The sequence below is a fragment of the Anabrus simplex genome, chromosome 1, assembly GCF_040414725.1.
Source record: "Anabrus simplex isolate iqAnaSimp1 chromosome 1, ASM4041472v1, whole genome shotgun sequence".
In the NCBI taxonomy this organism is placed as follows: domain Eukaryota; kingdom Metazoa; phylum Arthropoda; class Insecta; order Orthoptera; family Tettigoniidae; genus Anabrus; species Anabrus simplex.
This window is the reverse complement of record NC_090265.1, coordinates 1,253,867,509-1,253,891,265: the sequence shown is the minus strand read 5'-3', so window position 1 is coordinate 1,253,891,265 and position 23,757 is coordinate 1,253,867,509. Positions and strand designations below refer to the sequence as shown.

The window sequence follows — 23,757 nt, the reverse complement described above, 5'->3', positions numbered from 1 at the left end:
TGCCTTACAAGAAAATTTCTTTCTAAATCCATACTGGCTCCTCATGAACCAATTTTTATCATCACATATCCCTTTGATACTTTGATATGAAACTCTATTTTACAAAGTACACTGGTCAGGCTGAATGGTCTGTAGTTCTCTGGTTTCCTTTTATCACCCTTTCCTTTATAAATTGGTATTATTATAGATTCCTTCCATTCCTTTGGTATTACACTATTATTTATGACATAGTCAAAGAGAAATTATAAATAAGGCTCTATGTACCACCCCATTGTCTTTAATACCTCCCCAGTAATTTGATCACTTCCTGCTGCTTTTCCTTGCTGAAGCAGTTGGATTTCTCTGAAAATATCTTCATTTGTGAATGAGAAACTTCTTGTTTCCATCTGTGTCTCTCCCTCTCTATCTTCTGTTTTGGTCTCTAACTCCTGATAATCATCTACTGAATCTCTGAATTCCCTACTAAATAGGTTTGCTTTTTCAGTATCTGTTAAATAGTGTTCACCCCCTTCTCCCACCATTGTAGGAATTTGGATTCCTTTTTCTTTTTGATTCCTGATATATGAATACAGCTTTTTCCATTTCCCTTTGTGGTCATTACCGTCTTGAAGTATGCCATTCATATAATTCTCTTTTGCTTCCTTTTTCACTCTATTCAGTTTCCTCATTAGCTGTTTTCTCTTCTCTCCCTACCCTCTTTGATTTTCCTGTTTACTATTCTACATTTTCTTTTTAATTTCCTTATTTCCCTTGTATAATAAACAGGGTCTGAGGTCATTTTACCCTTCTTAACAGGTACAAATCTCTTCTCTCCTTCCCAAATGATTCCTTTAAATTTAGCCCAAAGTGTATCCACATTACTCCCTTCACTTATCCAACAACTGAATTGTGATTTAAGGTAAGTCCCAAATTCATCAGCTTTAGCTTTTCTGTGCAATTTCTTGTTTTTGTAACCCTTTTATTAAGCCGTTTGGTACGAGTCCTACATCCATTATTACAGCCTTATGGTCTCCTATTCCTTCAATTACCTCAGTTTTATCAACAATTTCCCATGGTTTAACCAAGAATACATCTAGTAAGTTATTGAGACGTGTCGGTTCTTGTACTACTTGTGTAAATCCTCCCTCCAAAATTAACTTATTTGCCAGTTTCTGTTGATGGGCCTCACTTGCAGCTCCATTCCATTGAACTTCAGGCAAATTTAGATCTCCCACAATTATTACCATATCATTATTATTGTTTTTATGAGTATAAGCTATTATTTTCTCAAATGTTTCCATGTCTCTTTCCTCTCTTCCAGGCCTGTATGTTCCTATAATTCCCACCTCCTTCATATTATCACAAACTAATTTCATCCCTTTCATCGGTAAACCATTCATGTGAACAATAAGTTTCCTTCACCAGAATAAACACACCCCCCTCCCTTTTTATCTCCTCGGTCTCTACGATAGACTGTATACCCTTCTGGAAGTACTTCTCTATTACCCACCCCTTCTCTCAACCACGATTCCACTCCTATCACCACAGCAGTCTCATAAGATTCCATCATTGTACCGAATTTTAATTGTTTATTTACTACACTTTGACAGTTTACCAAGAGCAATCTCAGACCCCCTTCCTCCCTAAAACTTGACTGTTGTAATTGGGTAACTTGAAATTCCTTACTTTCCTGAGTTTCATTTTCTAGTTGACTGAGCCAGCTTGAAGTACAGCTGGCTCTTTCTACTAGTTTTCCTGGTCAGTATTATAACTCAAGGGAGTTGCCTGTTTTACAGTAGATATCTTAAGATTAATAAAATCTAGAACAATATTTGCTGTCTTTCGTTTACGTGAATTGTTACCTGAAATGGCGCTGCAATGTGCGAAACCCCTTAGGTCTGCATTACATGTGCGAATATCATTACCTGTGAGTAGTACCATAATGTGTGGAATACCGTGAGTCTACGCTACTTTTGATTAGTACCGCAGCATGACAGATACCATGATTCTACTTTCCTAGCCATAAGTACCATAATGAGCACCGGTGACTTGGATTTTGGACCCCCTTGGTCTAAAAGTATGTTTCTTGGTCAGTAATACTATTATTTCGCATCAGTTTCTGTGAATGCGAGACATTGCTTGTCGAATCCACTGATTGTTTTAAATTCATATTCATCCATTCATTCCTCGTCCTCACGTTTTGAATTCTGGTCAGTGGAGGATTTTGGACTTTTAATTTGTCATTCCATTTCGTCTCATTTCCTACCATTAGGGGCCGATGACCTAGATGTTTGGCTCCTTTAAACAAGAAGCATCATCATCATCATCATCATCGTCATGTCTTATCTGGGCTCATATTACCTTCACGCAAAGCAGACCCTTTCGTAGCCACTACTCTGGTATGCCATCAGGTATATTGGCAGCTTTGCCACAAAGTTTTCCAGCAACAATATCATGGCGAGCTCGGAAACAGTGAATCGAAGAGGAAGAACAATTGAAGTTCGGATTTCCCAACCGACAAACAAATTCACTGGCTTTTGCATGAAGAATAGTTCCATGGATTGGCACATTATTTGTTCTGTGCTGCTTAAACCATCTAAGTAAAGCTTTTTCAATATCTTCCTGTTGAGATGATCTGACCCCGCTTGATTTTTAAAATTCTGGTCGAAAAGAGACTGTATTTTCTTTCTGTCCTTCTAAATTGTTTATACTCGCTTCCTTCATGATATAGATTTCCCCCTCCCCCCATTTTCTAATTGCCATAATATGTGTGACTTTTTCCCCTTTTCCTTTTCTTTTGAGGCATTTTCATAGTGATGCTTGCTTTGACCATTTAATGGACAGACTGGTTTGAAATCTATGATTTACTGAAAAGAAGAGTTTGAAAATAAGCTTTACACTGTTGTCCAATGCCTAAAGATGTAACTGTCAAAAATCAGCGTTAGGCATGTAGCCGATACATTTCTGTGAGGGGCGGATGACCATAGATGTTAGGTCCCTTTAAACAACAAGCATCATCATCATCACATTTCTATGAAAACGTGTAAGAATATGCAATTTTTTAAGATATGTGATAATAAGCGCTGCTGAACTAAGCAATTTTATAAATACAGTGTTTATATGGGATTTGGATGGGACAGTGAGATTTTGTCATCATATCCAATACGTCGTTAAAAACGATGTTACCGAGCGAGTTGGCCGTGTGGTTAAGGGTACGCGGCTTTGAGCTTGCATCCGGGAGATGGTTTGAATCCCACTGTCGGCAGCCCTGAAGATGGTTTTCCATGGTTTCCAATTTTCACACCAAGCAAATGCTGGGGCTGTACCTTAATTAAGGCCACGGCTGCTTCCTTCCAACTCCTAGGCCTTTCCTATCCCATCATCGCCATAAGACCTATCTCTGTCGGTGTGACATAAAGCCACTAGCCAAAAAAAAGAAAGTTGCAATTAACTTTTTCGACTTTATAATGGATTTAGGGTGGTATGCTGGCATTGAACATTGTGTTATATCTCTCCATCTGTTTCAGCCCAGGTACTAAAGTGTGTATGACAAAAAGGGATATGATGAAAACTGTCATGGTAATGCAGTCAGAGTCTGTCCATTAGAATGGTGAAAACTGGTTTATCAAATTGAAGTAGGTCTTTGGTACAGGTGTATACACTTCAAATTGGATGTTGTCAAAAGGATAAGAACCAGTTTCTTGATGATTTGGAAAAAGTTATTAGTAAAGAGGGAGTAATCATTATAGGAGATCTGAATGCACAGATTGGGACAGATAGAACAGGATGTGAGAATGTTATGGGACCTCATGGATATGGTGGAAGAAATATAGAAGGTGAACATCTCCTTGACTTCCGTATGAGGAATGGGTTGGTGGTGAAGAATAGTTGTTTCAAGAAGAGACAGAGCCATAAGATAACACGATACAGTTGGGATGGACTACAAAAGACTGTAAATGATTGTCATCTCAGATAAAGAAAGGAGCAGAATGGTAACAGATGTCAGAGTAATACCCAGCGAGAGCCATTAGTGGTCCTGAGAAACTTCTATGCGCCAAAAGTACAGAACTGGAAAATGCCAAAAAGCAAAGTATGGAACTCCAGAAAACGGATAAGAGAACTGAGTATCAGAACTGGATAAAAACCCTGTTACCAAGAGATGAAAGGAAAAATGAAGAGGCAGAATGGACCGGACTAAGGGGTGCATTGGTTAAAGGAAGCAACTGAAGTTTGTGGAAAGACAAGTATAAAAACAAGGGAGAAGGAAACACCGTGGTGGAATGAAAGAGTGAGAGCAGCAATTAGGTAAAGAAATCTCTTGCGGAAAGAAATGGATCGGGAGAAAAATCAACTGGATCTTACTAAAGACGAGGTAAAGATTAGAAACCTCAAACAATTATACCGAAACAAGAAACTGGATGTTAAAAGAACAGTTACAGAAGAAAAGACCCAAGGCATGGAATATATTCACTCAGAAAGTGGAGGAAGACAGCAGAGGCAATAGTGTTATCAGTAGAGCCTGGATTTCCATTCACTATCAAATCTCAAAATATGCATGCATTCATGCGCTATCATATGGCAAGATATGCACATTAAACTGGAAAGTATGCACTATCAAACTTTAGTTTAACATTGTTATATTCTCACTTCCTTTTGAAACATTGTACAACAACTAATTTCTCCACATTTTCTTCATTTAAGGTCATTTGTTAAACTGACAGAACATACCTGAACACAGAAAATTATCTTTCTATGTCACAAGGAGTGACAGATTTATACTTAAATGAAGACAGTTACGACAAAGTATGTCTGAAGTTATCTATTTTGAAAAATTAACTTAGAAATTCCTTTCCTGAACACAGAAAATTATCTTTCTATGTCACAAGGAGTGACAGATTTATACTTAAATGAAGACAGTTACGACAAAGTATGTCTGAAGTTATCTATTTTGAAAAATTAACTTAGAAATTCCTTTCCTCAATCCATTTAGACACGAGGTCTCTTCGTAGACCTTTAACAGATGGCATGACACGAACACTTCGCAGCAAAGTCCAACACTAAATTACAATCTGAAGCGTGTAAGCGTGCTGCTTTCGAACTCCCTTGTTTTCTCAATTAATTTGGCGTCACACGTGTGAACAGTGAGAGTTTGGAGTTCGGGGTAGGAAATTCCAGGAAAACAAAACAGGATTCATTGCAAAACCAAGGTTTGTAAGTTGCTATCTCAGTAACGCAGCTTCACAGTAGTGTGATTCAAGTTTTGATTCCTTCGTCTAACATAGACAAAAAAAGAAATAGCATTTAGTAATGCAAAATTTAGGGTTCAGTTTTTACTCGGACACCTTATTTCTAAGGATTAGAGCAGTCGACACGGGGTCTTCCTGCTTATGTCAAGCTACAGATAAGAAAGTGCTTGGCTAACTGGATTATAGGACGTGTATGTGTCTAACTGTGGTTCTCAAGTAGTATACCATGAATACATTCTCTTTCTCTCTCAATAATAAACAAATAACGTGGCCGTACGGTTCCAAATTCTACAAACCCATGTTCAAAAAATGCACTATCATGCAAGTTAATATAGTATATACGAAAAGTCAGAAAAAAGTCATATAATGCAACATAAATGTCCAATTATTTGCTATTAAATCAAAAATTTTTGAAATATGCATTATGCATGAATTTTCTCCCCAAAAGTCCAAAATATGCAAACGTACCAAAAAAGTACAGTTGTTTGGAATTGATTAGTCATAAAACGAATATTTGCAAAGTTTGAGATTTGTAACCAGCTTATTTAGGAACATGCATTTGCATGGAATTTTGGGCTCTAGTTATCAGAGGTAAAAGGAAACCAACGAATACCATAAAGGCACTTGAAGATGAAAATGGAAAATTGGTTAGGACAGAAAGTGACATGAGAGAAGTCCTGAAGGACCATTTTGACCACCTACTGAATAGAGCAGTTCAAGAACAAAATACAGAACCGGAAATCCGAGCCTACAATGAGGAACCTCTCATCACCTGGACAGAAATTGAGACAGCCTTAAAATCTTTGCCTAAAGGAAAATCTTCAGGTGCAGATGAAGTGAATGCAGACATGATAAAGGAAGCAGGCATCCAGGGTATACACTGGCTGCACAGAGTATCAAATGCCGTATGGACAAACAACAAAATACCTGCAGATTGTAGCAAGGGCATTATAATTCCCCCGTTTAAGAAAGGCAGCAGACGGAAACCCACCAACTGTAGAGGAATAACACTGCTGTCTCTTGGGCTAAAAATTCTAGAGAAGACCATAGAAAGGAGATTGAGAACCATAATTGAACCACAGTTAGAGGAGGGGCAATATGCACTCAGAAGTAACAGATCAACAATAGATTTATTTTTAGCACCTGCATGCTGATGGCAAAGTATTGGGAAAAAGGCAATAACCTGGTCATTGTATTCCTGGATATAGAAAAGGCCTATGACAGTGTTATAAGAGATAAGATCTGGGAGTGCCTGAGGAAAAGAGATGTGTCTGAAGGACTGGTAAGGAAAATTCAGATGTTGTACAAAGACTGTACTAGCTGTGTACAAATTGGGGAAGGTCGATCATCATGGCTTGAGACCAAGAGTGGAGTTCAACAAGGAGGTGCACTGTCCCACTACTGTTCATCACTGTTATGGACAATATAATGAAGAATGTTAAGGAAAAGTTAGGTGAACTGAATGCAGTGGCCTTTGCTGATGATATCATGAATTGGGGTGAAACAGAAGAGGAAGTACAGACCAGACTCAACATATGGAAATCCCAGTTCCAGGAATATAACCTCAACATCAGCAAAACCAAGACCGTGGTTGGTGATGGCAGTCAACAGAGAAGGGCATCCAGCAAGTGTAAAACTAGGAGACCACCAGCTAGAGTTTGCAGATAGTTTTCCTTACCTTGGAAGTGTAATCTCCAGTGATAATTTGGTCAGAAAGGAAATTACAAACAGAGGATCAGAATTCTACCAACAAGTAAGAACACTTTTATGGGATGACATGATTTCAAAACCAGCCAAACTGATGATGTTTAACAGCCATTTCTTACCAATATTAACCTATGGTATTGAAGCGTGCACCCTCACAAAAAGAGATTCATCAAGACTGCAAGCATCAGAGATGAAATTTCTTAAACCCACCATCCAGAAGACCAAGATGGACAAGTTAAGAAATGAGGTGGTTAGGAAGGAAGCCTGAATAAAGACATCCCTATTAGACCGAATCGGCACATCCAGACTATGGTGGTGCGGGCATGTGATGAGGATTGAGCTTACAAGAACAGCCAGAATAAGTTTGGAAAGACAGGTGCTGGGGAAAAGACCTGCAGGAAGACCTAAAACCCGATGGATGGACATGATCAAGGTTGATCTAGTTACCAGCGGATGGACAGTGGATGATGTTCTCCATGACAAGTTGTATATGGACAGGGAGAAGTGGAAGAGGCTCATAAACAGTACCCGGGAAACTGGAACTGTACAATGATGATGAAGTAGGACTCAGTTGCTCCTGCAGGCTTGTTAAAAACATTTTGAAAGTTCTGTTTGTGCCAGTTACATGATCTTATTGCAGGTTTGTAGATAGATAGATAGATAGATATAATACCAATATAATGGTCCATTATTGGACATTATAAATTTTCCAGCTAACTCATTCTTGGTTGCCTGCGTTTCGCCCTCATGTGCTAAGCCTATGCAGTGGCCTCCACGGTATGCACTAGCCTTGCGTCTTGGGTGGTGTGCTAAGTCCCAACTGACGAGCCTAACTTAGCACACGAGGGCGAAACGCAGGCAATCAAGAATGAGTTAGCTGGAAAATTTATAATGTCCAATAATGGACCATTATATTGGTATTATAAATTTACTCATTCAGGACAAATATTTTAGGTTCCCTATGGGAATCAACATCTACATCAGATAGATAGATAGATAGATCATCAACGGGTTATTTGCCCATTTATAGATGATTCAGTAAAACAATATGTACAACAAATACACCTTAAATAAATAACACTAATTTCCTAAAATAATAACCAGATTTAAACTAAACCTAGAGACATTTATATATACATATTTACAACACCTCAAATAAATAAAATAAAAATTAATCTCCTTAAATAATTGTCATTATTAAACTACATCTGTAATTTAGTTGATAATGTCTTCACGTGGAAATTCTTTTAGAGTTATGCATATTGTACAATACTAGTGGACCCGTGCACTGCTCCACAGCATTCCTTATAAATAGGTCAGATAACTCATCTTGATCTGCCTGTCATAGTCATATTGTTTTGCCTGCCCATTTCAATAATTTTAGTAACATTTAATACCGATAATATAGTTAATGGATTAAAAAAAAAAAAGTGTTTATTTTTAAAGAAGATTCCGAATACCAATTTTAACGTCTGTAATATCTTCAGTTGTACGATCCTGCCCATATGTGTGTCTTACCCTACAGTTTTCTTTCCCAAACAGTAAGTCATAATATGTTTACTATACCGATTGGGAACGAACTTCTACTTAAAAGGCATTCAGAGTGTCACAGTTCATCTCAGCTACCCCAAAGACTATGAATTCGTCACTAAAACGTCATTTACGGATTTTTAAGTTTCACCCCCTTCCTTTAGGGGTGCTAGGGGTTTCTTGCCCCTACAGTAATTTTTCTGGATAAAAGCAGAAATAAGTTTTAAGGAACACATCATAATCTTCACATACTGTTGGGTAGGCGACCCGCAGATCGGGCTTGTTTTGCGGGTTGCTTATCTTCAACTATTTTATTTTTCGCCCCTTAGTGTTGAACTACCAATCAGATTTCGTTCAAACCACTTCATAATCTCTCTCAGATGTAATAAGAACAAACTGTGAAAATTTCAGCAAAATCGGTCCAGTAGTTTTTGATTCTATTAGCTTCAAACATACCAACATCCAATTATGGTATATAGATTTAAAAAATGAAAGTGTTGGAAATTATAAAAACAAGTATACAATTGTAAATGATCAGAGGAAGCTAGGAAAGGGTGGATAGGAACACACACAGGGAGGAACATAGTGACCTGCTAGTGTGAACAGAGGCAGCAACGGATAGTAGAGACAAGTACAAATATGAAAAACCCAAGCAGAGAAGGACAAATTCCACACATTCACACACAGCCCTCATTGTCAGTCTTAGTTCTTTCAGTTCTAATTCATTATGACCACTGATGAGCTGATTTCTGCTAATGACTGTGTGTGAAAATCTGTGTTTGTGTTTGTCTGTCCTCTCTGTTGCGGCCTCTTTCTACACTGGCAGACCACTGTGTTTTCTTGTTTGTGTTCCTATAGTCCTTCCTAGTTTCTTGTTTTAGATAATTTATAACATGGGTGTCAAATCTCGCCCAATATGAGTGCAGTTTGCTAGAAATACCTGTGCACATATGCTCAAGTCTCTTCCCCTCAGTTGGCTTGTGCTTCAGAGCTGTGAATGCCTACTAATGCGAGGCTTCAGTTACCTGTTATGGTCTACAAGAAATAATTGAAAGCTACATAGTCTGTGGCATAAGGTCTGACACGGTCATTTGTTAATGTGTGTGTTTATTTGTGTACTTTAGTATATCAGAGATGCTACTTTAATTGTAGTCTATATGCTTTTTTTAAGTTTATAAAAACAGAACGTTTTACTACTGAAGCTCTATAGTACGAGGCCTATTTTTTTTTTCAAGGTCCGATTGGTCACGAAATGAAACAGCAGTACAAATTTGACACTTTTTTATTAGTAACACTTACTGATACATCACAGCTATTTTTCAACATAGTCGCCTCGCAGATTGAGACATTTGTCGTAGCGTGGTACCAACTTGTCAATGCCCTCTTGATAGAACGTCGCCGCCTGCGCCTGTAACCATCTTTGTACACCGGTCTGCAGCGCCTCGTCGGTGTCAAAACGCTGTCCTCCTAGCCAGCCTTTCATGTGAGCAAAGAGGTGAAAATCTGATGGAGCCAGGTCCGGACTGTATGCTGGGTGATCGAAAACGTCCCACTGGAAACGCTGCAGGAGGTTCGTGGTGGCAGCTGCAGTGTGCGGCCGAGCATTGTCATGGAGGTGGACAATGCCTGATGACAACATCCCTCTCCGCTTATTCTGAATTGCCCGTCGTAGACGTTGAATAGTCGCACAGTATGCGGCTGCAGTGATGGTGGAACCACGTTCCATGAATTCCACCAACAGAACTCCTTTCCGGTCCCAGAACACAGTAGCCATACACTTTCTGTTGGAGAATGTTCGCTTGAATTTCTTTGGCTTACTCGGGGAGTGCGAATACATCCACTGTTTGGATTGCTCTTTTGTTTCTTCCGTTTCAAAATGAACCCATGTCTCGTCCCCTGTGACAATTTTGTTAAAAAAAACCGGTCTTTCATCATGGTAGCGCTGGAGAAACGCTCAAGCGGCGCCCATTCGCTGTGTTTTGTGACGGTCAGACAGCATCTTCGGAACCCATCTCGCACAAAGTTTGCGGTACTGAAGTGTCTCACTCACAATTGTGTAGAGAGCTGACCTAGAAATTTCAGGAAACGAAGCACTCAACACAGACATTGTGAACCGACGATTTTCTCGAATTGCCTGATCCACACGCTGAATAAGATCATCGGTTGACACACGCTTCCTTCCCTGGCCGCCTGCATCATGGACGTCTGTACGCCCTGCTGTAAAGTTCCTGCACCATTGTCGCACTTTGCTGTCGCTCATGCACGTTTCACCATATACACGACTTATTCGGCGATGAATTTCGGCTGCATTGCACCCCTCAGCCTGAAGAAATCGAATTACACCGCGCACTTCACACTTGGCGGGCGAAGCAATCGTTGTAGCCATGTTTACGAGCGCGCTGCACGTTCACTACTGACGGGACTGAGGTGAGGCCCATAACGGTCATTTCAGAGACGTTGCGCAACACATCTGCGCAGCGGTTCATCATATATTCGCGGGCGTTTGACTGTCGTGACCGATCGGACCTTGGAAAAAAAAAAATAGCCCTCGTAGCAGCATTTTATTCAGCATCATTCTGCTTCATAATTGTTCATAGGAGTGTTGAGCATGTTTAGGCCTAAAAAGTAAATGCCGTTTATTGTGTACTTCATTGCTTATGGCAACTTTTAAAGTAATTATATTCATTGTACACGGTGATTAAAAAGCACGTTGTTTCATGCATTTTACACAAATGCTGTGTAGACATCTAATTATGTATGTTCTTATATGAAACAATACACATGTATTGTACGGAGTACCATAGTTCTGAACGTTTAATGTACTCCCCTCCAGGCTTGCGCTGTCTGATAACTGTCCTGGGCTAGTGCTCGTAATAGCTGTTTCTCACTCATGCACACAGAGCTGTCAGCCAGCTTGACATGTGTGATTTATGAAGTTTAGTACGTTATGATTCTTTTTGATTATTCCTTGCTCATCTAACGTTTTACTGATCAGAGTTTTATTTCTGCTATATTACTAGATTCCATTAATATTGTTTCCTTTTGATATATCATTTTAAATTTGTTAAAGCCATGATCTTTCTGCAAGATTATACAGTGCATGCATCACCATCAAGAGTGCACCTAGTGACCAAGTTGAAACAGCTATACATATTATAGACGGCACACCTTCAACTGTACAGTCAATTAAACACATATCCCAGTGATGCCTTGTTTTTTTTTTACATAACATAAGACAAAACAGCCCTACAACCAAAGGTACTCCTTCCACCCCGTCAACATCCACGCGAACCAACCACCGTTTATTTTACGTGGGCCCTCCCCATCATATTACCACAGGCTTCAGGAGTACCTCTGGCTCAACCTCAAAGACATTACCGACCTACGGTCGTGCAAGTATACTTGCGCCCTGCAATACATACCCATGGCCAGTAGGCAGTAATGTTTGGTCTTAGCGTAAAATCGTGGAAAATCGTATATATATTCCAATATGGCAATCCACATCACATACGAGTGTTAAGCTATTAGGCCCAGTTAAGAATTGGTGGTATATCTAAACCACTGAGCGTATGTTGAACATTAAAGCTTGAAATTTTCTTCACCAAACGGAAACGAAAAATAATTCATGCAGTAGAGGGTTAATGAAAAATACTAAGGTATATATTGTATATCTTCACATTATTATTATTATTATTATTATTATTATTATTATTATTATTATTATTATTATTATTATTATTATTCTTTCGAATGGGCCATCTGAGGACCACGATGTTCAACTTTTCTGGTTAGAAAGAGACTTGATGTTTGCACGGTACTCTTGCATTTTCTGGCTATATTTCTCCTTTCTTTCCTTCGTCCAGATGGTGCCTGTTTTCTTACAGGGTGGCCTGTCCTGAAACCTCTCTTGTTTGATTATACTTCTGGGAGGTGCTCGGTTTCTGAGGTCGTTTTCAGTTACTCCCAGTACCTATATGTCTTTCTTCACTTCTTTTAGCCATGGTATCCATCTCTTTTTGTTCTATCAGTAGTAGAGAATCTGGTAGGTCATCCTAGTTGGATTCATCCTCGTGACATGTCCATAGAAAGTCAAACACTTCTTCCTGGCTATGACTGCTTTCCAGTATAACTTTATAGCTCCTGGTTTGATCTCCTTCTGTACTCTCCATCTACTTTGATCGGTCCTAGTATCTTTCTCAAGATGCTGTTGTTGTTGTTGTTGTTATTATTATTATTATTATTATTATTATTATTATTATTATTATTATTATTATTATTATTATTAATTATTTGCAGCCCAGAATCCTCTCAGCAGTTCAACTAGCAACTGTTCGCCAACATGGATTTCAGAGAGGACACTCGATGCTAGGTGCAGTGTGGGAGGTGGTGAATACAGCAGAAAGGGCACAAATGGGCAACCATCATTCCCGTAAATTGACACTTCTTGTGACTCTGGACGTGAAGAATGCCTTCAATTCGGCAAGATGGAGCGACATGTTGGTAGCTCTTGAAGAAACTTTCAAGTTACCACAATATCTTATGCGCATAATGAGAGATTACTTCAAAGATCTCACTCTGTTGTATGATACAGAAGCTGGAGAAAATACAAAACGTCTGACGGCTGGTGCAGCGCAGGGATCGATCCTTGGTCCAGATCTTTGGAACATAATGTATGATGGCTTGTTACGTTTGGAGATGCCAGAGGACACGAAGCTTGTGGGCTACGCTGATGATGTGGCTGCATTGATAGTAGCTTGTAATGTTGAATTGGCTCAAATCAAACTCAACCAGGTGATGCGACGCTTAAAAGAATGGATGATGAGCCACAGTCTAACATTAGCCGAACACAAAACGGAGATAGTTCTTCTGACGAGAAAAAGGATTGAAAATCTTGTACCAATGACTGTTGGAGAGTTAGTGATTGAAACATCTGCAAGCACAAAATATCTAGGAGTGACACTTGACTCCAAGCTCACATTCTGGAATCATATTCAGAGAGCGACAGACAAGGCAATAAAATACATGACTGCACTTAACAGATTAACGGGAAATATTAAAGGTCCAAAATCCAGTAAACGACGTCTTCTCATGTCGACGGTTCAGTCAGTGCTCCTATATGGCTCTGAAATCTGGGCTGAATCCTTGAGATTTGCTTAGTATCGGAGAATGATAGCTGCCGTACAATGGAGAGCGGCTTTACGTATTGCATGTGCATACCGCACAGTTTCCAAACCTGCAATCCTCACGGTGGCAGCAATAGTCCCAATAGACCTACTTGCATTGGAGCGACATGAAATCTGACGTACCCAAGGAGAGCTGGGAAAGAAATGTGCAAAGAAGCGTGCCTTCAGTCAACGGATGAGGCAATGGCAACTCAGATAGGAAAGTGACCCTCGAGGCAAATGGACCAAGCGACTGATACCACGCTTGGATATCTGGGTTGAAAGGGCTCATGGTGAAGTAAATTACTACCTCACGCAGCTTCTAACACGACATGGATATTTCCGGAAATTCCTGCATAAAGTGGGCAGAGCAAGTGACGCAGCATGCATATATTGCAATGACATTAACGACGTATTTCACACCTTTTTTTGTATGTGACCATTGAACAATTCAGAGAAGATGTGTGGAAACTGAACTAGGAGAATTGACAACAGATAATATTATTTCGGTGATGCTGCGAAACCAGGAATCCTGGGATCGCATGGCAGTGCATGTGGAGGATGTCCTTCGTCAGAAGAAGAAGAAGGATTTGGAAGCATACGAACGTTCGTAAAGGAGAAATGAAGACAGAAGACGTCTGAAAGACAAAGCACGATATCACCCTGAAGTAATGCGAGAGCGGTTGCGGGGTGATAACACACCGTGGAAAAAGGGTGTGTGGTTTTTAGTGGGTAAGAATCCCACACACTTGTGGAGTGCGGACCCTTCACAAGTGTCTTTTGAAGATTTTCCACAATCCCTTGTAAAAAAAAAAAAAAATTTACTACTACTACTACTACTACTACTACTACTACTACTACTACTATTGGCCACATTGGACCACTTGAGTCGTTCCACATTCACTTTCTTGTGGAAGGTTGTACTGTTTGGTTCTTGTGTAGTCTGCCCAGTACTTTTTTCATTTGTTCCGATCTTAATTTTCTTCATTTGTCTGAAATCTCTAGCCCTTCTATCCCATAATGAAATAGTAGCCTCCGCCTAGAAAGCCCTCAGGTCTCCTGCAGGCTGAGTGGCCCTCATACTAGCCCTCGGGTCCAGGTAAAAATCTGTGCTTGGGAATCGAACATGGGGTCTCCCTGTAAAAAGAAGGCTCGCCATCCTGGGACCAGGGCCCTGTTTCATAAAACTAACTAATAATATTAGAACTCATAAAAATAATTATTAGTTAACCAAATTCTGTTTCATAAAGATTTACACATGACTAATATCTTCACTAATAATATTAGTTCATTAGACAGCTGATACAAATGGAGGTTAGAATCGGTCTGTTGCATATGTTCTTGGTTTGGGTTTGTTCCTAGCAGTAGGTTAATGCTTGACTACAACCGACTATTAATCCTCATGTTCAAAAGGCTCACCTGATATTTTCGTTATTGTGACTTCAATATAGATGAAAATGGATAAAAGAAGTTAAAATAATGTGAGAGAAGAAAATTTCTTTGCGGAAAGTGATTGAGTTAAAGCGTCAACTATTCGCAGCCTTTTGCACACTATAACTCTCCTTGTTCCTTTTACTTTTTAATTTCATGTGCTCTTAAAAATCTCTGTTGAGATGGACTAGCAAAATCTTTGTTCACTACCCCTGTTGGTGGGGGCGGTAGAATAACAGCCAGAGTATCCCCTGCCTGTCGTAAGAGGTGACTAAAAGGGGTCCCAGGGCTCTCAACTTGGGAGCATGTGTTGGCGAACGTGGGGCACTGAGATGAGTCGCCATTGCTTCAACTTACTTCTGCCAGGCTCATTTTCATCTACACTTCTGACCTCCCTTGTTCAACTCTTGTTATTTTCCGACCCTGATAGTATTAGGTTGCGAGGCCAAGAGAGTCTTTCATTTTCACGCCCTTCGTGGCCCTTCTCTTTCTTTAGCCAATACCTTCATTTTTCAAAATGTCGGATCCTTTCCATTTTTCTATCTAATTAGTTTTGTTATAGATGATGGTTGCCTAGTTGTAGCCTACTTTCTCTTAAAACAATAATCATCACCAGCACCATCTTGGTTTACTGGTGATATAAGCCAAGATTTTAAAAGATACTTGGAGTGTCCGAGCAGAACTGCACTAGAGAAACACAGTGATACTGTGTATCACTACCAACCGGTGGAGTGCAATGCGAACTGCTGTTTTAAGGTTATGCTTCATTCCTTGCAGTGGAACGTTCTATTACCTACCAAACCTATCAAGCAAATACTCAAAAGTTATGTAATCTAACCTAAATCTCCCATTGTACCAGTATTCATATGTTTGTTACATGTCAGTACAGGCTGTTTTTGACGTAACATTTATTGAATGGTGAATACCTACACTTGTTTCTTATCACTATTTGAATCAGAGTCGACCATTTCAGTGATCTTCATGATTTTATGCCAAAATATTAAAATACTGCTCACTTTGGTTTCACTAATAATATGAATTATAAGTCAAAATACACTCATGGAAATAATCCTAATAATATGAGTAACTTTTATTAGTCATGTTGTCTATGAAACAATTTACTAATATTATTAGGAACATCTACTAATAATTTTGACTCATAAACTAAGATTATTAACTAATAATTTTATGAAAGATAATACTAATATTATTAGTTAATATTATTGGTTTCTTACTAATAATATTAGTGAAAGATGTTTTATGAAACAGGGCCCAGAGGGCTGGTTTCAAGAATTAAAATGCTGTTTGGATATTATATATGGGAGCGTGTGTGCCGTTCAGCTCATTTCATGTTGTTTAAATTGTTGTTTTCTGTACTTATTAGTGCAAGAGAATTATGCTTTTCCATTTCCTTTTTTTAAAAAATAAATTTTATTTTGGAAAAAGCAACAATTCTCTGGTTCAAAATCTCAAGTACTCAACCAGTGGAGGAAACTGAAATTTGTGACTACAGTACCATACTTTTTGGATGAGTACCATCTAAACTATATCTATTACATTAGCTAATATTTGCATGTCAAATAATAATAATATAATATAATATTAATTGTTACAAGAATATCGTGGAATAGAGAGGTGTAAGAAGGTGCCGGGGTGAATTTGCGGACTAGGAAATGACCAGAGCATAAGTTAAAGCACCAAATTTTGGAATGTTAATTCTTTCATTCTTTTATTTTTTTAATTTTAAAATTTGATTGATAGAAGATTTGGAACAAACAACAACAAATGAGCTTGTCAGCTCTGATAACAACAGCAGACTATAAGTCCAAAAATCAGGTACAAGAACTAGAGAAAATTATCGACACGATAATCTATAGGGGATGAGGATACAAGAGCATGTTTGCTCCACTGACATCGTCTAGAAGTTTGAGCTCCAAAAGTTGATATAATCCATCCTCTCAGAGGCAAAAGTTTCTTACAAAGTTGTACCTGACACACTTCAAGTAATGTGTTTACCGTCATTTCTGCTCAACAGTCTGTTACACACTCATCTATAAACGACTATCAAATAAGCAGGGGCAATGAGTGCCCATTCTAAATGCCCTTAATGTAAAGAAAAAGGTTTAACATGATCGGCCATGAACAAAAGGCTAGGAGGTGAAACACTTGCACTCCTTTTAGGAAAAACGCTTAAAATACTAAATTGGCTTATGGCCCGAAGTTGCAGAGCAGGTTTAGAAAATTTTAGTCACCCCATTATGAGTTGAATGGGAATCAATTGAGAGTGATCACACTTTGTTCCCTTAGTTTACATGTTTCCCAGTGGGGTTGTATAGAGTCCTCAGACTTGCTGAAAATCTACATTTAAACTATGACTTTAACTTTACATTAAGAAAAGAAGTTTGAAACCTTCCCCTCAAGCTATCTGCCTGGAGCTATCACATGTTAAGAAATTTCTGCCATCACTTTGAGTTGTTAGGCCTTCCGAACGCTGATCTGCAGCTCCTGCCTCCGAATAACATGCCGCACTCACTAGACCAGAGCGATGAAGATGACAATACAGCCCTAAAGTGCCTAGCTTTTATAGCATTTCTGAGGGGAAGTTTCCAGAACTCTTTACAGATAGGCTGGATGCCTGTACATACCCCCAATTTTAATTAGCTAGAGAGAATATTCACAAAACTTTTGATTGGTTGCTAGCAATTGAAGAAGGAAGCAGGAGTAGTATCGACTACTTTGATACGTGGAAAAAAAAAAAAAAAAAAAAAAAAAAAAAATTTCACAAACTTAAGATTTGCCACTTATCACAATACAAATTTTGTGATAAATTAGAGGTCGACTCTCTAGGGGGAGCAACAAAACCGATGGTACAGACATCTAGCAGTTGAAAATCCAAGTATCTTGTGTATTACATTAGTTCAAGTTCCATGACACAGATGGCTTTATAGAAGGCACACAGTTGAATGGGATGGAGAAGGTGTACACCCGGTCCAACAATAATAATAATAATAATAATAATAATAATAATAATAATAATAATAATAATGATATAATTTAGTGTGGCTATTTTTAACCGGATGCAGCCCTTGTAAGGCAGGCCCTCCGATGGGGGTGGGTGGCATCTGACATGTTTGGTAACTGCATGTTATTGTCGTGGAGGTTCATGTTATGTGTGGTATGTGAGTTGTAGGGATGTTAGGGAAAGCACAAACACCCAGTCCCTGAGCCAAGATATGTAACCTTTTAAGGTTAAAATCTCCGACCCGGCCGGGAATCAAACCTGGGGCCCTCTGAGTCGAAGAGCACTGCGCTAACCATTCAGCCAAGGAGCTGGACATCATGATGATAATAATAGCAGCAGCATTATGTTTTTCCTGGTGTATAGTGCTATCAATTTCCATTGAAATATATTTTATTTTGGAAAAGCAGAACATTTCTAGCTATCATCTGCTTCAATATTATTATTATTATTATTATGAATGACTAATTAATTAATTAATCATAAAAAGAACGTACAATAATTCTTACTATTGTTATTTTGTAAAATTATGCTTATCACTAAGGGCCGCTGTGTGAAGGGGGCTTCTGGCCGGTGCTCATTGAGCCCATGCTTAAAGATCGCACTGGATTTAAGAAAGAAATGATTCCTGGTGTAGTTTTATTTAGGTGTAGTTTATTTTGTCTGATTAGAGGAGTAATCGATATAATTTTGTTTGCTTATGCACAGATATTGAATTTGAGCAGCCTGTCTATCCATGTGAAATAAATATATATGAGACCTACAACCCTGGTGCCGTTGTTAGCATTTGGGCTGCTGACCCATATGGCAAGTGGAGCATGTTATGGGAAGGTGAACCTCAAGAAGTTGGTCATGTGTCACGAATATTTTCGCCGGAGCTGAAGAGAATTGACTTCCCTACTAGGTATGCTCATTATTATACATACATTATTATATGCTTTGAAGATCAGACCCCAGATATACACAGAGATTCCTGTGATGTATATATTTGTTTGTTCTGTTTTTTGTAAAGTGCATACTTGTGATTTTATATTCAGAGACAGCCAGTTCTAATAAACGATTTGGGACAAATGGGGAGGGATAGAAGACTAACATTACTTGTTGTGCCATCGTATTGGGTATATAAACTTAATGCTGTAAGATGTAATTATTTAGTATCTTCCAAATTTCTGCATACATCATTGTAATTTATTATGTACTTCATATACTATTAGTATATTTTGCAGAGAAAAGCTTACAATTTATATTTCAATGTATCTAATCTGAATCTGTATATGCATGTGCTAACCGCTAACAGCTTTATAGACTAGAAGTGCACTGAAGTGGTTGATAAAATATGTAAATACTTACATTTGAGGTGCTCTTACTGGGACTTTGAGAAGGGTTTAACACATCAAACATGGTGCCTGAGCGTTGCTCGGGCTTGATTTTCTTCACATACCATCATTGCACCTAGAAAAGCCACTATGTGATAATATTTCAGCTTAGAACTCTGACCAAAAAGCTTCTGTCATCTAAGAACTATATCAACGAATTTTTGTTCTGAGTGATACATGTGCTGCCGGTCAGTATTTCTTCCTTCAACATTGTCACATAACGTTATTTCGAGGTTCAACGATGGTGTAAACTGTCACATGTTAGAAATGTACTTCTGTGTGTCTACTAAGTATGAATGACAGCGTTACAGTTTCTTATGCTGGTGCTAAATGGGACCACTGACCATTGATGGGTAGAATATGAACACTTGCTTTGAAGAGTAGCGAACTCGTGTTTTACACACACTGTTTTCTTGCTTGTTCATACAGTGTAGCGTTGCCAACCGTACAGTTTGAACCGTACATTTACAGTTTTCAACCCTCTATGTATGGTGTATGCTTCAAATGTCAAACCATACGCGTTATATACGGTTCTGCAAGATTTTTAAATGAATAATTTTTATTATTGGAAGTGAACTAAAATATTTAAAAATAACTGAAATTCAACTTAAGTAGCCTACAGTTTGAATGAAAGCTTAATCAGAAAAAAATATAAAATGAAAAAAACAGTTTTTGTTCATTCTGCTTCTGGTATGGACTCATCAAAATACCATTCCCCACGAGTAAAATAAGGCACCGGTAATTTTCTTTCGATTTCACTTTCATTTTAAAATGGACCATTTACATTGGTATTTAAAAAGCACTCGTCTTTCGTCAGTGGTTCACAAAACAGTTTAACTCCATCATTGCACTTGCAAAAATTGGTTATAAAATAAACATCACCATCACTTTCAGTTATGGTACAAACATAATACTTGGAATGTTTCTTGCATTGTGACGAACATGAATCGTTTGTGTTGTTTTAATCTCTTGCTCGCTGAGATGGCCAACTGATATCATCCCGATGGAGAAATTCAAGAACTTCTTGATTTGGAAGGGAAGACTTTCTGCGCTTGCTGGAGGTATGAAGGTCGATTAAATATAAACAGGATTTTTGTCCCTGAACATCAACAGTTAGTAGGTCTGGCCCCGCACTTCTGCTATGCTTAGGCGGGACTGTTATGAGTGGGGAGAGCGCGCCGTTACGTCAGTAATGCTTACGATGTCGGAGCAACAGGTGCACCTTTCCACTGCACAATACTTGCTCATGAAGGAGTTACAGCGGCAGAAATTTGCCAGAGATTGACTGCACAGTTCAGTGATCATACATTGTCAAGAACGAGAGTATTTGCCTGACATAAAAAGTTCAAGGAAGGACGAGAACTTGTGGAAAATCATCAACACGGTCGCCATCCTCGGACCAGCATTACTGACGGAAATATTTGTGTGGTTAAGGACGTTATTGACAATGATCGATGGGCAGGGGTATCAGAAATTGCAGAACAAGTTGGAATCAGTTATGGGAGCTGTCAAACAATCATCACGAACAATCTATAGTTCGGTAAAGTGTCTTCTAGATGGGTCCATCACCTTTTGACTGAAAATCTAAAGTTGAGACGTTTGGAGGTCTGTCAGATACACTGGACTACACTTGATCATGCTCCTTACAACCCAGACTTATTGCCCTGCCATTTCCATTTGTTTGACCGCTTAGAGAAGCTCTAGGAGGGCAACGATTTGAAGATGATGAGAGTTTGGAAGACTTCTTGCGCAACTGGCTGGTGACACGACCCTGTTCTTTTACGATGAGGGCATCAAAAAGCTTCCCGTATGCTGGGACAAATGCATTTCCAAAGCAGGAAACTATGTGGAAAAATAAATTGTATTTGCCTTGATGTTTTTCAGTAAATGAATTTAAATAAAAAATAAAATCCTGCTTATATTTGATTCCCCCTCATAGATGAACTTGCACCAAATTTTGCACTCAGCACAGAAACAACTTCCCGTTTCTTCTGCGGACTCACTGGTAAAGCCTGTTCCAGTACTTTACTACAAAGAGAAAGAGCATTAGAATTAACATTTACCATAATTATTTTGATACCTTTTCATCATAATAAGCAGTAATTCCTAAAATTATTGAGAAATATCAAATTAATTTAGACTGCACATGAAGGTTCAATTAACCACATATTAAAAACTGAAAGACATCAATAAATTAATACATATCATAAAATTAATAAAATTTCAACAATAATCAGTCAGTGGAGTACCAGTATATCTTGTGTTTCAGCTAGATTGTATCTGAATTCTGACTTTCAATTCTGGTTTAATTAGTATAGGTACTGGTTATTTTTCGGGTAACATTGATAATGAAAGCGAATGTGAGGATGTAGCTGAACAATTTATCAGCGCCTTTCATTCTCTAATGTGATGGTCTGCACCTCTTACAACCGGACAGAGGAAGATAGCAAGCAATCACTTCCCGTGTTTCAAGGGATAATTGTATAAACGCTTATAAAATAATGAGAGTTCTGTGTTCATTTGCTTTTCTGCACTTTTCAGGGCTTTTTAAATTTATTTTCATAACTGTTAGGTTCTTCAGTCTGCTGAAACTAATTTTGAATAAACACATTTATAAACCGATTGACATTTATAAACCGATCTTCAATCAGTTTATAAAATTGGTTTATCCGATCAGATCAGCTTATCATATTTAAAGTAAGTGGATGCACGTTAAAGTGGTTTTCAAGATTCCTTTCCCAAAGAATGATCATTGTTTGTTACACAACAAAACTTCAGGATGCAAGCAATCAAAACTAGGCCTCCCACAAGGAGCTGTATCAAGCACAACATTATTCAGTGTGTACATCAATGATCTTCCAACAACGATAAAGGAAGTAACCCCATTGAATATCAGCATGTTTGCAGATGATGTTATTGTTTGGACCACAACATGTAACAGCCCAAATCAGAAAATACTTCTTACACACTTATAAAACTTAAAAACTGGACTGAAAATAACAATATAGAAATCAATACTACTAAAACAGTATATCAGTTTTTCTCCCTGACACATCACAATCCTACTTTCAGTCTAAAATTTAGTGATCAGGAACTTCCAAAAAGTGAAAGCACCAAGTACCTACGCATCATCACAGACAAGAAGCTGAACTGGACCAAACACATACAACAAGTGGAGGAGAAAGTAAACAAAGGGATGAAATTGCTGAAGAGACTAGCAGGAGCTACTTGGGGGGGAGCACTCAAGACACACTCAATAGAACCTACAGCACTTACATCAAACCTGTTATATATGGCAGTGAGGTACTTACTGCAGCACCCCAATCAAACATTGATCACCGTGAGAAGTGTCAAAATAATGCCCTATGAATCATAACAGGCACAATGAAAACTAACGCATATCTCAGTTTACTAAGATTACCTCAAATGATCTGGGCCAAAAAACCCAGTTACTAGCCACAATCTTAAAACCCAAAAGATCCTTTATGTAGTGCCAAAGCATATATTAATAAGAGCAATCTGCAAATAAAACTTGAACCACTGTGTATGCCAGTCAACCCCAAGAATATATGCAAGTGACTGCAGATCTTACTTTGCTAGAAGAGGCCTGCAAGAAAGAGGCACTATATGATCTAAAACAGCTCGCCCTCTGTACAATGGAAGAAAGATATCCATCTAATCAGTGTCTAAAAATATATGCAGATGGCTTACAGGACAAGGAAAACAGAACTGGGGCAGGGATACATTCATCTCTCTTCTCACTCCACTTTCCAGTAGGCCAAAACAAAACAAATTTTGATGCAGAGATAAAAGCAATTTCCCATGTACTACAGCAGTTCTTAGGCAGAAAAAAATGATTACCAAAAGTTTGTTATCCCTACAGATTCAAAAGCAGCCATCCAAGCCATCTCGTCAAATAATAAGTCTCAAAATAAAGAAATGAAATAAATTCTATGTATGATAAAAACCCTCCAAAGACTCCACAAACAGATGCCATTTCAGTGGATTCCTTCTCATATTGGAATAACAGGCAATGAAGAGGCAGACAGATTAGTCATAAAAGGTACCACACTATAACAACCTGCCAGTCAGACTGATTTTATGTCAGCAAAAAAGATTCTGAAAAATACTACTAAAAACAGGCATGAAGAAATGGCAAAGAAAACAGCAGAAACCAAATTATGGAAGGATATTGATGCTAAATTGGATCAGTGAAAAATAAAATAGGGATGGGACAAATGGTTACTTTCCAGTATCATGTTCCTATGTATCCGTTACATTGTAGTATAGGTTGGAGTATTAGGATA

General features: G+C 38.5%; 1 protein-coding gene across 3 annotated transcripts in view; it reads left to right on the top strand.

Annotated features, from left to right (window-relative positions):
* The window catches only part of Fbxl4 (F box and leucine-rich-repeat gene 4), a 279,999-nt gene that overhangs the window by 11,649 nt on the left and 244,593 nt on the right, over positions 1-23,757 (top strand). For all 3 annotated transcript variants that reach the window (XM_067137655.2, XM_067137656.2, XM_067137657.2), the window contains one exon: positions 18,783-18,978. In XM_067137655.2, coding sequence (XP_066993756.2) covers positions 18,783-18,978 — 196 coding nt within the window. The remainder of the gene's footprint in view (positions 1-18,782; positions 18,979-23,757) is intronic.